At 46.8% G+C, this 17,013-nt stretch overlaps 1 protein-coding gene across 3 annotated transcripts in view; it reads left to right on the top strand.

Moving 5' to 3' along the window:
* Positions 1–17,013, top strand: part of LARGE1 (LARGE xylosyl- and glucuronyltransferase 1) — a 598,897-nt gene that overhangs the window by 470,967 nt on the left and 110,917 nt on the right. For all 3 annotated transcript variants that reach the window (XM_036864771.1, XM_036864770.1, XM_036864769.1), the window contains exon 7: positions 6,110–6,214. In XM_036864771.1, coding sequence (XP_036720666.1) covers positions 6,110–6,214 — 105 coding nt within the window. The remainder of the gene's footprint in view (positions 1–6,109; positions 6,215–17,013) is intronic.

Here is a 17,013-nt window from a genome sequence, read left to right as displayed (position 1 = left end):
GAAAGAGCCAAATGAAGATAGTTGGATTTAAGAGTAAGAAGCGCTGGAAAGTAGTCTGATATGGAGATGGGTGACGATCTTCCCCTCAGTGGTATTTGAAGCTGCTGAGATAGATTCCATCATCCAAGGATACGACGTAGAGCAAAAAGAGGGGGCCAAGGATGGGAGTTGGGGAGCCCAGCATTGACGGGAGGCAGAGGGAGGGGAGCCCCATGAAGGAGGCAGGGAAGGAATGTCCAGAGGGAAGAAAACAGCCAGGAGACTAGTGTCATAGAAGCTAAAGGCTTCGAAAAGTTCCAGGGGGGTGGGGAAGGGCCAGCAGCGTGGCAGCTGGGGGCGCAGCTGGCTGAATTTCACAGAGTCCAGCCTATGCAGCTAGGGTCAGTGCTTGAATCGGAAAACTTAGACTTTATGAACAATGACCATCACAAAAGGGGAAAAGGGAGATGCCTTTAGCTGAGCATCTACCACGAACCAGGCACTTTACGGTACTATCTTATTTATCAATACATCCATTCTTGGAGGCAGGGGGTGGGGATTCTATTCTTGCCCTTTTACTGATAAGGAACTTGAGGCTCAGAGAAGTTATGCCTTGGTCCAGCCATACAGAACTGGAACTTGAACTCTGTTTTGCCTGGTTGTAAAACCCTTTGTCTTTCTAATTTATACCTCGTGGGCAAATGCCCCGCCTGCCCTTTGCACGTTCAGTGTGCCACGTGGAAGCATCACCAATCCCTGCATCCCTGGGGCCTCACCTCCTGAACGGCAGCAGCCCTGCCTTGAGCCAAAAGCTGCGGAAGGAGGGAACCAGGGGAGTTCCCAGTCTGGAGCCATCCGTCTGCTGGCTGGTGACACCGACACCGGGGCCCCAGCAGAATAGCAAGCTTGTTCGCTCTTGCCTGGCTGTTAGTGGTGATGTATGAATAAGCAAAGAAGACAGCTTCATTTTCATAAGTTAACTTGTGCCGAGAGTAAGGAAGACGGGAAACAGCGCACTTAATCATAACCACAGGGCCAGCACAGAAAACAATGACAGAGCCTTTTCTGTTCGTCACAGTGTTTTATTATAATAACTCCTATTATAGAGGAGACAGGCGGTGTGGAACGCTGAGGGCGGCAGCACACCAGCATCCCGTGTCATCTCCCCAAGAGGAATCCCTGGGATTGTACCTCTTAATGGGATAGCAAGCCCAGGATGGGTTTGCATCATCAAGGTTAAGGCTTTAGACTTTGACCTCTGGAGACCAGGCTGCAGATGCCACCTGGCTGGTGAGCTGGGATTGCCAGAGCTGTGAAAATAAGCTGTCTCATACGTGCTGTCACCGGGGGCCTGAGGAGAACTATGCCCAGAACAGTGTTCCAGGACAGCACTCCTACCCGAAAAGCTCTGGGGGGAGCTCGGGAGCTTGGAGGTCTGTGTGGAAGGGGCAGGTGTGGCCTGCAGTGTGGCAGGGGCTGCGGTAGACAGGAAACAGGCATCACCCAGTCCCCGTAGAATCCACTATTCCCTGCCCTCCGTTCCTCCTACCTATCAGCGTTTCTGTCATTGCAAGTACCGCGCTGCTTCGTAATTGTTTACCTGTCTCCTTCTAACTGCCTCTAGGGTGCAGACTATGTTTTATCTGTCTTTGATTCCTTAGGATTTTGTGTGGTATCTGACACAAAGCAAACCCTCAGTCGATATTAAACTGAACGAAAGTGTAGGTAGGGTAAAGATTGTGTCAGCTAAGGAAGGGAGGGGACAGCTGAGACCGAAGATGCCGAACCCAGGCCAATGGGGCAGAATATTGGGCCAGGGAATTCTGGGTATGATGATAAGAGCAGATACTACTGAACATTTTACTATTTTCTGGGTATTGTTAGTGGCGATGTTTGAATAAGCAAAGAACACAGCTTCGTTTTCACAAATTAACTTGTGCCTAGAGAAAAAAAATGTTTAATTCTGAGGTGTGTACTTTTGTCAACGCCATGTTATAAATGAATGAAGAAACAGGCACAGAGAGGTTAAGTAACTTGTCTAAAGTCACACAGCTAGCACCTGGGTGAGGAGCCAGGATTGGAAACCAGGCAGTCTGGCTCTGCCATTCATTTTCTTCACCACTTTACTGTACTCGAGAAGTGTAGCACTGGAGGCGGCCACTGAATTCTGCTGGTTGATGCGCTAGATTTAGACACCACGTGAGTTTTATTGTTTGCTAGGGGCCCTGCAAGGGAACCTCACTGATGACCAAAGCCGGGACAGAGCTCCCAGACCCTGATCAATAATTCTCAAATTTTAATGTGCATCCAGATTACCTGGGGATTTTTTTTAATGCAGATTACTAGACCCGGTGGCCAGAGTTCTTATTTAGAAGTGTTATGTGATGAGGGAGTTAGTATGTGATAGTACCCCCATACTCCCAGATCCTGAGAGATAAGACAAAGGAGAGCAAAATGTCACCTTATTTTGCTGATAAAAGTTAAATTGGAGGTTTTGACTTAGATGTGCATCTACGGTGGATATTCATAATACCAACCCGGGAGCTGGAATCGCCCACCCTGTCACAGGAAGCGTGGGGCGACTGCAGCCTCACCCGGAGGGGACCTGCCCTGCATAACTGATCCAAGGTGGAGCTCTGCTGGCACGATGGCTCCTGGGAGGAAGGTGAAGGAATGGCTAGGCCACCTGAACTCGGTTCTCTCTGAAACTCACCAGGTCCGGTAACTCCTTGCCTGCCCTTGGGGAAGAGGAAGGGTTGGGGTAAGAAGCCAGGAAATCCCTCCTTCACAAAACAAAAGATGTAGAGGGAAGCAGCCTTCCAGTCACAGTTGAGGCCTGGGAATCTGCACTTTTAACAAGAAGCCCAGGTGTTTCTGTAGCACTTGGTCCTCAGACCACACTTAAAGAAACAAACTTCTAGAAGGACTTAATTGTTGTGCTAGATGGCCTTCAAAAAGAAAACCATTTGGATGGGCTCACTGTCTTTCAGAAGCTTGACCGATGAGCTTGAATGATGATATTTAAGAAGAGCTATTACTTATATAGTGTTTCATATGCCCCAGCCCCTGTGGTTAGCCCTTAACACATATGAAGTCATTTAAACATGTGAAGTCACAGCTGTTAGATACTGGGGCAGAGAGAGGTTAAGTAATTTTCTCGAGGCTACACAGCTAAAAAGTGGCAGGGCTGGAAATTGGAACCAGGCAGGCTGGCTCCAGCCTTCCCCTCTGGCTGCACTGCTGCGCGTGGTTCCCGGTCCACGGACACAGACCTCTGCAGGGGTGAGGGCAGTTAGCCCAGGGTATTCACAAGCCCACTTGCAAAGCCCAGCTGTCGCTTTAATCATCGACGAAGCAGCTAATGAATTCATCTAAAAAAGCAAAATGAAATCTTAGTAGCTGTTTGTTATTTTGCCTTCTCAACCAGTGGATATTAAAATGACAGCTATCACGTTGCTAATTAAGGATTTTGTTTTCTTAACCTTAAAGAGGACTGGCATATGTGAAAGGGCCGCTTGCCACCATCAAAGGATATGCAGCCCAGGTGCAAAGTGACAGAAGGAGAATTTGGATGTTATTCTTTGAGATAACATGGCTTAAGGTTAACCATGCAAATTACTCCTGCTCTGAAGACGGAGCCCTTGATTTGAAGGTTCCAGTAGAGCAACCCATATAAAAGATGCTTTCAGGCGCTGCCACCCCATCTTTGCAGTTTTCCGGGCAACTGAGGAAGATGCCAGAGTTCCCAGAGCTGAGTGAGAGAATATGTTGATGTTGGCGAATGGGGAGAGGATGAAATGCTTTGCAACCTCAGAAATGTGGGGACACGAATGCACTAACATAAGTGGTCTCCATTCAGGAGAGATTTACGCACCAGATGGCATTTATTTAGCAGACATTTATTCATGCTTATTAGTGTGTTAGATATTATGCAGTCCTTGCCCTTGGACAAATGGAGAGGTGGACATTTTCAGATGAGGTGTGTGTGCTTGAATATCACCCATTCTGTCCTTGACATAAGTCAGCCGATGGCAAAAATACCGGGAGGAAGCGCTAAGCAGAGATGTCCCCCATCTAATGCGGGAATTCACAGACTGCTTCTTGCTAGAGATGGGCCTGAAAGGATTACTGGTAGGGGTGGCAGGGGGCAAGGCTGGCGGGAGCTGTATGAGCAAGACATGGAGATGAAGACACAAGCAGTAAAACTATGCATTTTCGTGTGGCTGTTAGAAAATTCATCTGAAGGAGTAGGTCGAGGCAGAATACAATTCATGGAATGTCCGAAAGTGGGATTTGGACTTTCAAATAGCTGAAGATTACCTTTCCTGAAATTCAGATGGCCACCCTAAATTCAGTGAAACATCATTCCCCTTTATCTGTTCTGAGCACATGACACCCTTCTTTCATCATGCCAAAAAAAAAACCATGGTGGTGCCAACCAGGGGTCATCAGTAATAATGAACCAGCTCCCCCAAGGACCCCACATGCCCTTTGAGTCCCAGCCTCGGAGTGAGGTTATTAAACAGGCTCTCTAACAAGGTTACAGCATCAAGACTCAGCACACAGCTTTCTCGGCTGAGGGCACTGCGCCTTTCAGATCTGTTTTGCACGAACGTCCCAAGCTTGTTGCGTGTGGAATTGATTAGCTCTTGCACTTTCTGAATTGATGATCTGTTTTTCTGAGGGATTCTACACGTTTTGGTTGTGATTATATACAATGACACAGCGGGTGGTAGTATTTTTCCTATGCCGCTAATTTATGTATTTGTGCTGGGGCAGTGATTTAGATGGGAGCTCGATAAATTGATCAAATAAATTACACCAAACCCACACACCATCATTTCAGGGAGCTGTCATCACACCAAAGAGGTTCTGTGTCACCCAGCGTGGTATTCCAGGAAAACCGTTGTGTTTTCTTCACGTGTTGCTAGGCTTTCATTTGATCGGAAAGGGCCTTATTTCTCAGACTGGCCAACAATATAAGGATTTTAGCTCCAGAAGACATCAGTTAGCTGTGGAAGACAGTGCCCATTAGTCCTGTGACCTTCAGCACGTTACTTAAATTTCTGAGTCTCAGTATCTCATCCTGTAAAAATGTGGACTTAGAATTTCTACCTCAAACGTTTGTTGTAAAGGTAAGCAGTAATGCAGAGACAGTGGAAAGAATCTGGATGTCAGATAACTATAGATTCATATCCTGGCTCCAGGATATGCAAGTTATACAAATCACAGTCCTCAGTTTCCTAGTTTGTAAAGTGCTGTTGGTAATAGTTGCAAGGGAGTACCTTCTGCACATGGCATGATAGGGTTGTCTAATAGAAGATAGTTGATTCTGATGGTTCCCTGCCCCACCTAGAAGGCCTGAGTCCAGAAACATTAACAGTCTAAGAAATTGGGGTGAGTGGAAGACTCACCTGAGGCGCTAAAGCTGCTAAGAAATTGATTGGGAGACCTGACTCGCCTTTGATGTTGGCCTCAGTAGAGGGCGAGACCCATGTCAAAGCCGAGCTCTGGGGACAGAGAAGCAATTGTTCCTCTAGAAAACACGCCTGCCTTGACATGATGCTTGTTGACAAAAGACAAAGTGGATGTGAGAGTAAAAACGCTGCAAGAATGTGGCTCTTCTCTGGGGGCTCCCTTCTCATTAACCAAGGGTCCTTTCTTCCTCTCTGAGTGAGAAAATTACCTCAGCTCCTGCCTCAAAAGCCAGTACATTAATATACATTGGGCAATAGTGAACTGGAACATTTGAAGAAGAGTACGTCAGTAAATAAATATGTGTTACGTGAGTTAAGGGATAGATGGACAGATGGACGGATGAATAGTTTGGGATTCTGGCTTTGTCACAGATTAACTGGATGACCTTGGGCAAGTTAATTAAGTACTCTGGGCGACCTCTATTTCTTTTCTATAAAATAGGGATAATGAAAATGGCTGGGCCGCCGAAGTGTGAGAATTAAACATATTAATACCAGTGAAGCACTTAGATAAGAGTTTGGCACCTCATAAAAGCTCCCAGTAACAAAACCTGTGTTACGATGATTTGCCATTGTTGTATCTGCTGTTCAGTGCTCACTGTCCCACGTGGCCTGGCTTCTTTTAAGACCTTTGCATTCTCTGTACTTCACAGGTCAACAGGTCCTGGGCCTGGTAGAGAACCAGAGTGACTGGTACCTCGGAAACCTGTGGAAAAATCACCGCCCTTGGCCTGCCCTTGGAAGGGGCTACAACACAGGTAAATCATGATGGTGGCTTGCTGGGGGTGGGACAGGAGGTGGGCCAAAGCACGGGAGAAGGCCACCTGGTTGCCTGAGTTCTGCATTGGACGGAACATAAGCCGTTGGCCTTCTGGTTCTTGCTTAGGGCTGCAGCTACTGGCAAAGTCGCTACTGGGCCGTGGCAGTCCGTGGCATTCTCACCAAAAAGCCCCTCTCCTGACTGACCGTCAGCCCCAGATCCAGCGGGACGTCTTTACGAGTGTGACCTGTAGGTTCCTTGGCTCTGTTAATAGAGACTAGAGATCATCATGTCCACTTTAGGGCCCCAGGGTCTCTGTGCAGCCTCAGCATTCAAGATTTATCTTTGTATGGGGAGCAAAGTTGCTGATGTGTATTGACTCAAAGTTTCTTGTCAGAAGTGACATAATTTCTTTTTTGTTTGTTTTATTTTGTTTTGTTTTTTCCTTCTTTTTGTATAATTGAAGTATAGTTGATTTACAGTGTTGAGTTAGTTTCAGGTGTACAGCAGTGATTCAGTTATACGTGCATATATATCTTTTTTTTTCAGATACTTTTCCCTCATGGGTTATTAGAAAATATTGAATATCGTTCCCTGTGCTATACAGTAGGTCCTTGTTGGTTATCTATTTTATATATAGTAGTGTGTATATGTTAATCCCAAACTCCTAATTTATCCCTCCCCCCTCCCTTTCCACTTTGGTAACCGTAAGTTTGTTTTCTGTCTCTAGGTCTATTTCTGTTTTGTACGTAAGTTCATTTGTATCATTTTTTTTTTTTTTAGATTCCACATATAAGTGATGTCATATGATATTTGTCTTTTTCTGTCTGGCTTACTTAGTATGATAATCTCTGGGTCCATCCATGTTGCTGCAAATGGCATTATTTCATCCCTTTTTTATGGCCGAGTAGTATTCCACTGTATATATATATACCACATCTTTATCCATTCATCTGTCAACGGACATTTAGGTTGCTCCCATGTCTCGGCTATTGTAAATAGTGCCGCAGTGAACATTGGGGTGCCTGTATCTTTTCGAGGAAATGACATAATTTCTGCTAACATGAAATTGGCTAAAGCATATCATGTGGTCGTGCTCACCTTCAAGTAGTGTGGCCAAGTGCAACCCGACCATGTGCCTGGAAGGAGAAAAGGCAGAAATATTTGGTAATTGGTACTTAGGGATACCACAGCCCCTAAACACCATGTGTCTGAAATCAAATCCATTTTCTACCTTGTTGCTAACCCAAAATGTGCACCTCCTCTTTTCTTTCTGTCTCTGTTAACAGCATCATTCATTCCTTCATTCATTCTTTGTGCAGCTCTTGTCTGTCTAATGCTTACTGTGCACTAGGCCCTATGCTAATACACCAGACACAGCCCATGACCTCGTGGAGCTTATAAAAGATGAAACTAGAGCAACCTCCCTCTCCTTAGGCCCAGGTCCTGCCACTGTCTACCTATGAAATGCCTCTGAATTCTGCCTCTTCCCCTCCATCCTCTTTGCCACTACTTTGGTACCCTGTTCTCAAAGGATGCAGACCCATGATCTGGGTCAGGACTGGAACTTGGAGCTCAGGGGGCAGTAGGGTAGGTCAGGCCAAGAAGGGCTGGGACTTGGCATCTGGGACCAGCTATACTGAGTTGGGGCAGGGGTCTGGGGATGGCGCCACCTGAAGGTGACAGGTGGTAGCCTATCCTGGACACTAAGGTCAGTCTGTAGTGGGAAGAGCCAGACTCAACTCTGAGAGCTGAGGGTCAGATTCCCGAGAGGTCAGATGCAAACACGGAGCCCCAGAGGCCGCAGGAAAAAGGCTGAGAGTCAAGCTTCCAGAAGTGAAAGTTCAGAGATCAGGTCAGAGTGGGGTCAAAGCTGGAATAAGACAAGGAAAGAAAGGTCCAGGGTCAGTGTCCTGCGCAGCCAGAGGTTAGGGAGGCCTTCGTTGCAAGCTGTCCTTTGAACCGGGGGGACATTCCTTAGCCACCATTTGCCAGAAGGTCCAGGCCTGCCTCACGGGATGTAACGCCTACCAAGCGTCACAGCCTGCGGGGGTTGCAGTGGAAGAATTGTAACCACCAGCCCTTCACAGACCCAGGCTGCATCCTGGAGGCTGTGCCGGGCATTCACCCGTGAGTTGCTGGATGGTGGGAAATTCTGGGGAGTCCCTGAGAGGGGCCAGGTTCAGGGAGGGGGCCCAGAGGGGCTCAGAGCAGCAGCTTTTCTTAGCTGATGTGGAGGTATTTCGGTGTTTTAATAATGGGTAAGCCTCTGCACCCCAGCCAGGTATTGACCAGGTGCTGTCCCTGGTGCGTTCTAGGTGTTCATCTCATCTGATCCTCACACTAACCTCATGAGGCAGCGGCTATTCTTATCTCTATTTTATACCCGGGAAACTCAAGCTTAGAGAGTGAAAGGAGGTAGTCTGATAAGTAAGGAGCCTGCTGTTAACTGCTAACCTTCCTAGCTTGAACTTTAGTGGCTTCAGGATCAAGAACACTTTTTTAAAATGTGGGGTCCTAGACTCTTGAAAGGTCTGGGGAGGGGTCCAGGATTCTGCCCTAAAGGAAGCCTCCAGGATGTTTCTGGAGCAGAAGGTCCAAGGGTCTGCTCTGATAAAACGTGGCACCCCATTACCCCTTCCTGCAAGCTTCCCCAGGAACTGTTTTCTCAGCGCATTTGAGGCTGGACCCTTTAGGAACCCACAGTGGGCCACTGAGAGGGCTCCCCATGCTGCTTTCGCTCAGCAAATGATCACCTCACGTTGATCTCCTGTGCCTGCGTTTCCACACATTCACTCCCGGCTTTCCTAAAGCTCGAGACACCCATGCTTATCGGGTGGGAGAAGGGGCATCTCAGGTAAGCCCTGGTGTGTTAGCTCCTGCCTTCCACAGCATAGAATAATAGAAAATGTCACATGGAGATAAACTGCAGTGCCTCTAGGACACAGTATCAGGGTCATGGTTATCTGCATCAAACAAAAACCACCGATCATCAATCTGGGTTTGCAGGAGGAAGAACAGCGTAGCACACTGGGGAATTGATTATGACCAAAATGGCATGTCCCCCCCCTGCTCCTCCCAATCTGTCTCTGACTGTGAGGTCAGGAGACAGACAGGTACCTAAACCCTCTGCAGCCCCTACTTGATATACCAAGGCAGTGAGTTGCTTCCCTTCTTGCTGCTTCTAAAAGGGCAGAGCAGATGGGAAAAAGCCCTGTTAGAAGTGATGTGTCCATTTAAATAAGCCAGTGACACCAAGTGATCATTAGAAAAGGATTTATGCGACATCAAAATGCACTGACTTTCATGATGGGGATTTGTTATTTTAAGACTGAGGATTGTGCCACACATCAGTGGATGAGTCATCCAGACACTTAGATTCTAATGGAAATTGTCAGGACTCCACTGGAGAGAACCTGCTCCCCTGAATCCCAGCGCATCTCAAGCCTCCAGACGGGGTATCTCCAGCCGAGCCCCATGCTGAGCCCACAACTTGGTGCTGGGAAACCAAGACAGGTCTGGTTAGGCTGGAATTTAGCCGTTTATTCTCCGGGAGCTTGGCCAAGTTGCTTCACCTCCTTGAACCTTTAGTTCTCTCCCTTATAAAACAGGATAAATAACAACAGCACCTAGCGTGTGAGGATTAATGAGGTAACTTGTTTAATGAAATTAACCTGTGTCCTGTTGTATTTTTCTGCCACTTATTTCATCAGGGGATGGGATCCACCTGCTTTAAAAATGGTGGTTACTGGGTTCCTTAGGGTTTGCTAAGGTCTCCTAAGCTCTCCGGTCAGAAAGAACCAGTACATTTTCTTGCTTTTCCCCAAATATAATGCAGTCACCTTGCAGTTTTTAATCTCTCCACTAACTAGAAAAGGTTTACTTTTCATATCATTTTAGAAAAAAAAATGACAATGTTAGTTTGTATATCAGCCGATTCTACTTTGAAAACCCCCAGAAAATGCATAAAATGTTGGAGCTGGAAGATCTGCCTTTAAGACTTGACCTTGACGCTTTTCCACTTTGTGCCTTTGGAAAGCTGCTCAAGCTCTCCAAGCCTTGGGTTCCTCATCTGTGATCTGAGAATGATAGTCCTACCCCAGAGCCCGCTGTGAGGCTCCAAGGTGGTGGTATAGTTACAGGGGAGCTGGTCAACACAAGTGCTTTTGGAAGTTGGTGGTTGTTTTTCTTTCTCCTCCTGACCACAGCCTAGTATCTGTTTTCAAGTAATTCAGGTTCAGCCACATTTATCAGATACAGCTGCATTCATCAGGCATCCTACAAGGCACCTTACCATGCGTCATCTTTGTTAATTCCTAGAATTGTCTTGTATGGTAGACATTCGCCTTCGAAGAGCCAGCCAGTTTCCCTTCCTCTTTGTTTTTCTTTCCCAGTCTGCTTGCACAAAGCCCCCAGGGTCCTAAAAGATGAGGGAAGATCTGCCCACCTCTCCCACTCATCCCGCTCCCTTCTTCCTGGAGCGGTTTACAACTTAATTCCGTATTAAGGGAGCTGCTAAACCACAGCAGCTGTGGATGTCCAGACAGACGCCGCTCAGGGTCCTTGCTACAGCCATTCAGGTGGAATAAAGGAGAACTCCCGTATCCTTGTGCAGAGATGTGTCCATTCCCGACCATTCTATCAGTTCATCATCTCCTAGGTGCAAGCAGCTGTCTGCAGGACTTTAAAAAACAAATAGATAAAACCAAGATTATGATAGTCTCATAAAGATTCAACCCACTTCAGTTCATATGCTGAGAGTGAGTATCTTAGAAACAAACACCAGCAAAGAAGAGAAAGGAAAAGAGAGCTCAGAGTAGCAGGTGATTGGAGAAGGGGCCGGGGAAGGCAGGCCAGTAGAAAGAAGATGGCAAGTTTACAGGAGGCTTGTCCGCACAGGATCCTAGACGTTACTCACGGAGAGGATGTGTCCTCCCTGAGACATATTAAGGATATAATATTAACCAGAAGATGTGCTTTAAGGAACAATTTAAAAGTAAAATGTACCCTGTTCCTTTCAGTCCCCAAATTAGGCCAGAGACAGGCAGATGGAGACCTGGCTCTCCAGGGAGGGAGGAAGAATTTCTCCAGGAATCCTTATCTACAGAACAACAAAATTGGGACATTCAAGGACTGACTCACCTCTGAGGTTGGAGCAAACTGGGCTGTGAAGAAGTTTGGAAGTTTGGGCTGTGAAGAAGGGAAGGAAATTCACGGTAAAGTCAGACACCGTGGTGAATTCCATGGTGGCGATGAAAGGAGCCAACATTTGACAACTTGCTCAAGAGCTGTTAAAGAAATAGCTTTGGTGGGACAGCTGGCAGTGTGGGGTGTACGTCTACCCTCTGCTCTCCCGCTGGCACCTGGCATTCTGCAGCCCTAGGCAAGTCTTTTCATTTCCCTGAGCCCTCTTTGTCTCTTGGGTCAAGAACCAAGATCTCTTCATGCTCTGAAGGAATATTGGGGTTGGATGATTTCTGTCTGTAATAAATACGCCCAGAGAAACCAGATTTAAATGCAGTTTCTTCCTTCAGCACATGCTACTGAGTGTCTGTTATTTGGGGCAGAAAATGATTTTTTAAAATGTGATACCAGTTGGGCTTCCCTGGTGGCCCACTGGTTAAGAATCCTCCTGCCAATGCAGGGGACACAGGGTCGATCCCTGGTCGGGGAAGATCCCACATGCCATGGAGCAACTAAGCCCGTGCGCCACAACTACTGAGCCTGCACTCTAGAGCCCGCAAGCCACAACTACTGAGCCCGCGTGCCACAACTACTGAAGCTTGTGCGCCTAGAGCCCATGCTCCGCAACAAGAGATGCCCCCACTCGCCGCAACTAGAGAAAGCCCATGCACAGCAACGAAGACCCAACGCAGCCAAAAAAAATAAATAAATTTATTTTTTTAAAAAAGATGATTGTCTAGTAGAGGAGAGTTTGCTTATCTGTAAATAAATTCAGTGTGACTTGAGCCTCTAGCCTGATTGAGATTCAGAGTTGAACATCAGCCCTGCAATAACCCTGGACCAGCATTTTCTAGACTAATTCTAGGAGATATTGCAGGTGATGGTAGTACATGTTCAGAAACTGTGAACCGTGGACAGCTACGGTTGAGATATTGCATCCCTCCCTTGGAGATTCAGATTTCATGTTGGCAGATTAGAGATGCTGGAAAGTCCAGAAGTAAAGCTGTTAAACCCACCAGCATTCCCCACTCTTACTTGATCGTAGAACTATGGAAACAAGTTTGGAAAAGACCGCCCCTACCTATGTGAACTCGGAGGACAGAGGTGATCACTTTTTGAGCTCTGTATCCCAAGCCCTTGACGTAGAAGTATTTAAAAGGAGTTTGTAGAATAATCCCTATGAAAGATGCTTGCTGTTCAAGGAACGGTTCATCTGACACCACACTTAATAGAAACGTTTACTGTCTTTTGTTCTGCAGGTTCTCATTCATTTTTCTACTTTAAGGACGTAGGCACCATAAAATTGTACCTTCTTAATCAACATCCTCTGTGTCGTTACGTATCTGAAGCCAGTCACCAGCTAGCAGCCCTCCAGAACTTTCCATGTGAAGGAATGGGGTGTGAGATGGCTCTAAACCTTTCACCATACTGATTGATGGGTCACCTCTAGATAACCCCAATTTCTGTCTTCAGGGGTGACATTCTAATTCATATGACACGTTCTGGCTCTTATCAAACTATCAGAGGCTCACACCTCCACCTGGACACTTCCACCCACTTTTCTGAATCACTTAAAATGCCTATTTAAGATGTTACTTCCCAGGCCCTAACCTGGAGAGACTGAATCTGAATCTTTAAAGATGAGGCCAGGTAACCACTATTGTAAACATGCTCCCTACATGTTCTGATGCATACCAGCCTCCTAGGTCAGACTTTCATGGCCATTTGCACATCAAGCTCCAGTTGAACTTGAGTTCAACTGAAAAGCTCCATGAATGACTGTTCAGCCAAAGGTTCCCAATTCCGTACTCCTGTAGTAGATTTATTGAGCCTAAAGCACAGACTTAATATTTATCTCTGGCGAGTGTTATCGGAGTTAGGCCAATCTTTGTGTCCTTTTATTTGACTTCATTTTAGTTTTCAACTTAGGGTCAACTGCAAGAATAATGAAAATGCCCTCTGTTCTTTCAGCCAGTGGCCTTGCCCCGTTTTTTGTAACAAATGTCTTGAATGCCTCTTTTACAATCCTGGAATAAAATCCAAAAATTACCTATATTACATGGTCTACAAATATAATGTCAAAAAAATCAATACAGTTCCCTAGCTATGATATAAAGAAAAAAAAGGAAATTCATTTACTATAAAATAACACTGACTGCAATGTGTAATTGCTCAGGCTTGGCTATAGTCAAAGACAAAATGAAGTTAATGAAGTACTAGGTGCTTGTATGCCTGTGCTCGAGAGAGAGCTGTCTTCGGTGTGGCAGCTACAAAGCAAGATGGTTCTAATGGGAGACTGGCGGTCCAGGTTCCGTGAGCGGGGTTTGCCATCTGTGAGAAGTTTTCCAATCTAGTGAACAACTCTTCAGGCAGCAGGAAGTACCATCTTTGCTTGATTTTTGTATTCCCAGTTCAGTGTCTGTTAAATGATGCCCCAGAAAAGCACTCTGTTTTGGAAGTAGTATTAGTTTCAGGCTCAGATAGGACAGTTATACACGAGTATAACATGCATGTCCAGTGGGACCCAAGCAGGTTGCAGGAATACTCTTCATTGTGCCAGCCTGTACTGGAAAGGGGTTCTATCCCCATTAAGAGTCATGAATCCAAGGCGTTGCAGGTGTTCAACAGGCTGACTCACACACAAAGCCGTGATGTGCCCAAGATCCCTCTGGAGGTTGATATCAACTAATAAAGAGTGCTTCCTGTCCTGGGGGAGCTGAGGGGGGGATGGATTGGGAGTTTGGGATTAGTAGGTGCAAACTATTATATATAGAATGGGTAAACAGTAAGGTCCTACTGTAGAGCACAGGGAACTGGTTCAGTGATTTTACCCAAAGCTTGTCCACTTCATATCCTGAACCAGAATCTCCTTTGGCCTTAGTGCTGCCTTGTGGGTTCATACGGAATAAGTCTCCCTCGTCCGCCTGATGACCCCTTAGATATCTGAGGGAGAGAAGGTGAACAATACATCGCAGTCTCCTCTTCTGGGGACTTAGCACCCCTGGTTCCCTGCACGGCACTGGTTCTCTGAGCCCGGGTTTATTCACATGGCTGTTGTTTCTGCCTCACAAAGGACTGTTGTAGGCCAATGAGATGACAGAGTACATTTACTATGATAGGACAAGATTGGGCATGTAGTCAGTGCTCGGTAAATGCAGCAGTGGGTGCATGTCGTCATCACTTAAAAGGTAGCAAAAGAGACTGCAGGGCGGCTGACCGTCACCCTGTGCTTCTGGAGCTCCTATTTTATTATTCCTACTAAAAGACAGTATTGCTTATGTTCTGGAGATGAACGACCCTGGGTTCAAGTCCTGCCTTCATGATTCTGGGCAACTAACAATCTTTTCTTTAGTTATCATGTCAGGACAAGAAGAGTTCCCATCTAACAGGGTTGCTTTGCTGAGGAAATGAGATAATATTTGAAAAGTGCTTGAGACACTGTCTGGATCAGTAACTATCAGAGATTAGCACTTGCCCTTTCCTTTTCTATTTGAGGATCAAAAGTGGGCCCCACAGGGCTTCCCTGGCGGCGCAGTGGTTGAGAATCTGCCTGCCAATGCAGGGGACACGGGTTCGAGCCCTGGTCTGGGAAGATCCCACATGCCGCGGAGCAACTAGGCCCGTGAGCCACAATTACTGAGCCTGCGCGTCTGGAGCCTGTGCTCCGCAACAAGAGAGGCCGCGATAGTGAGAGGCCCGCGCACCGCGATGAAGAGTGGCCCCCGCTTGCCGCAACTAGAGAAAGCCCTCACACAGAAACGAAGACCCAACACAGCCAAAAATAAATAAATAAATAAACAAATTAAAAAAAAAAAAAAAGTGGGCCCCACAAGTGTGGCTCTTCAGCATCTTTTGATAGGAACTCTGTCTTTTGTCCAGTGAAGACACCTGGGGCCGAGCTCTCCCTCCCCAGAGCTGACCACTCATTTGTCTATTCACTAGGCAGATATTCATCAGACACCTTTCTTGGCCTGGGGATGCCACTGACCAAGACAAAAAGGAGCCCTATTCATGGGAGGTTGTTTGTTATTGTGGGAGAGAAACAGTCTTGCCCTGGTGTCCTTTGGTGCCATCTCCTCCTGGGCTCCTGCACCCACCCAGCGCCAGTCGTTCTGCCTTCCCTCTGTTCCTTGAACACGACCCCTGTGAGCCTCTCCAGCTGCAAACTGCAGCCTCATGCCCCCACCCTGCCTCCTCCTTCTCCACGGTGTTTATTGCCATCTGGCCTATGATCATTCTGTCCATTTTCTTCTTAGTTATCTGTCTCTTTCCATGAGGATATAAGTTCCTCAAGGGTTGTAGTAATTCTGTCTGTTAATTTTCCTGCTTTATCTCCTGTACCTAGAATCATTCCTGGCATATGCTAGACATTGAATAAGTATTTGTGGTCGAATGAAATAAATAATTTTGGAAGATGCTGTTTTGAAGACAGTGACATAGAACAGCGGTTATCAGTGGGCGTTGGTGGCAGATTTGGTGCCCCAGGGGACATTGGCAATGTCCAGAGACATTTTTAGTTGTCACAACTAGGGAGATGCTCTTGGCCTTTAGTGGGTAAAGGCCAGGGAGGCTGCCACACATCCTGCAGTGAACAGGAGAGTCTCCTACAGCAAAGAATTGTCCAGCCCAAAATGTCAGTAGTTCTGAGTCTGGGAAACCCTGACATAATGTGATGGCTGGGAAGTATAGAGGGAATTGGATTCTTCTAGAAAGAGCCATCTTTTACAGAAGGGTTCTCTGAGGGAATAACATTTGAGCTAAAGACCTGAGGACTGGAAGTCGTAGCCATGCTACAAGATGGCTTGATCTACAAGATCTAGAATAATAGCATTCCAGGCAGAGAGAGAGGGGCAAGTGCAGAGACCCCCGAGCAGGAGTGGACCTGGAAGTGTGTGTTCCTTTCACATCATCATGCCTCTCATCCCCTGGTCAGAGACATCAAGCAGGCCTTCACCAAGCCCCAGACGATTAGCCCACGTCCGGGCCATTCCTGCTCCCCTCGCCTACACTCTAGTAATGCTCAAATCAGATTCTCCAAGTGCTCAGATTCAGAATGCCATTGGTTCTGCCTTCCATGCCCTCTGAGCTCTCGATTAACATGCTTTAGAGCCATGCATCTGGTCCTGTTTTCCCGCCTTAGCTCTAGAGTTTGTAAAGACCACCAGCAGCCCAGAGTGAATCATGGCAAAGCACAGCATCGGGGAAAAGAGTCTTCCTGGGTTGGCCTTGGCTAAGTCTCCAGTCACGTGGCCCCTGTTCTTCCTTGGGCACTCCTTCAGCCCCACTGGCCTCCTGACAGTTGCCCAGTGCATTCCCACCCTGGGCCTCAGCCCTCTGCCCAGACTGCTCTTCTGCCAGCCTCCCGCACTGCACCCCCCCCTTCTCGTCTGATTACCTTCTTCTGTCCACTTGGATGTTACCTCCTCATGGTGGGCTTCCCTGACCATCTTATCCAAAGTACCACCCTCGATCCCCTCACTCAGATTTATTATTCTTCATTGCACTTTCCAGCAACATTATAAAATATATAAATCAAATAAAAATATCAAATATAAAAATCAAATAAAATTTTTATTATTCCCCTGCTGCCTATTTGGTAGGCAGAATGGCCCC

Source organism: Balaenoptera musculus, chromosome 10 (genome assembly GCF_009873245.2).
Source record: "Balaenoptera musculus isolate JJ_BM4_2016_0621 chromosome 10, mBalMus1.pri.v3, whole genome shotgun sequence".
Classification (NCBI taxonomy): Eukaryota; Metazoa; Chordata; class Mammalia; order Artiodactyla; family Balaenopteridae; genus Balaenoptera; species Balaenoptera musculus.
Note: the sequence above shows the minus strand (reverse complement) of the source record. Positions and strands in the feature narration are given on the sequence as shown.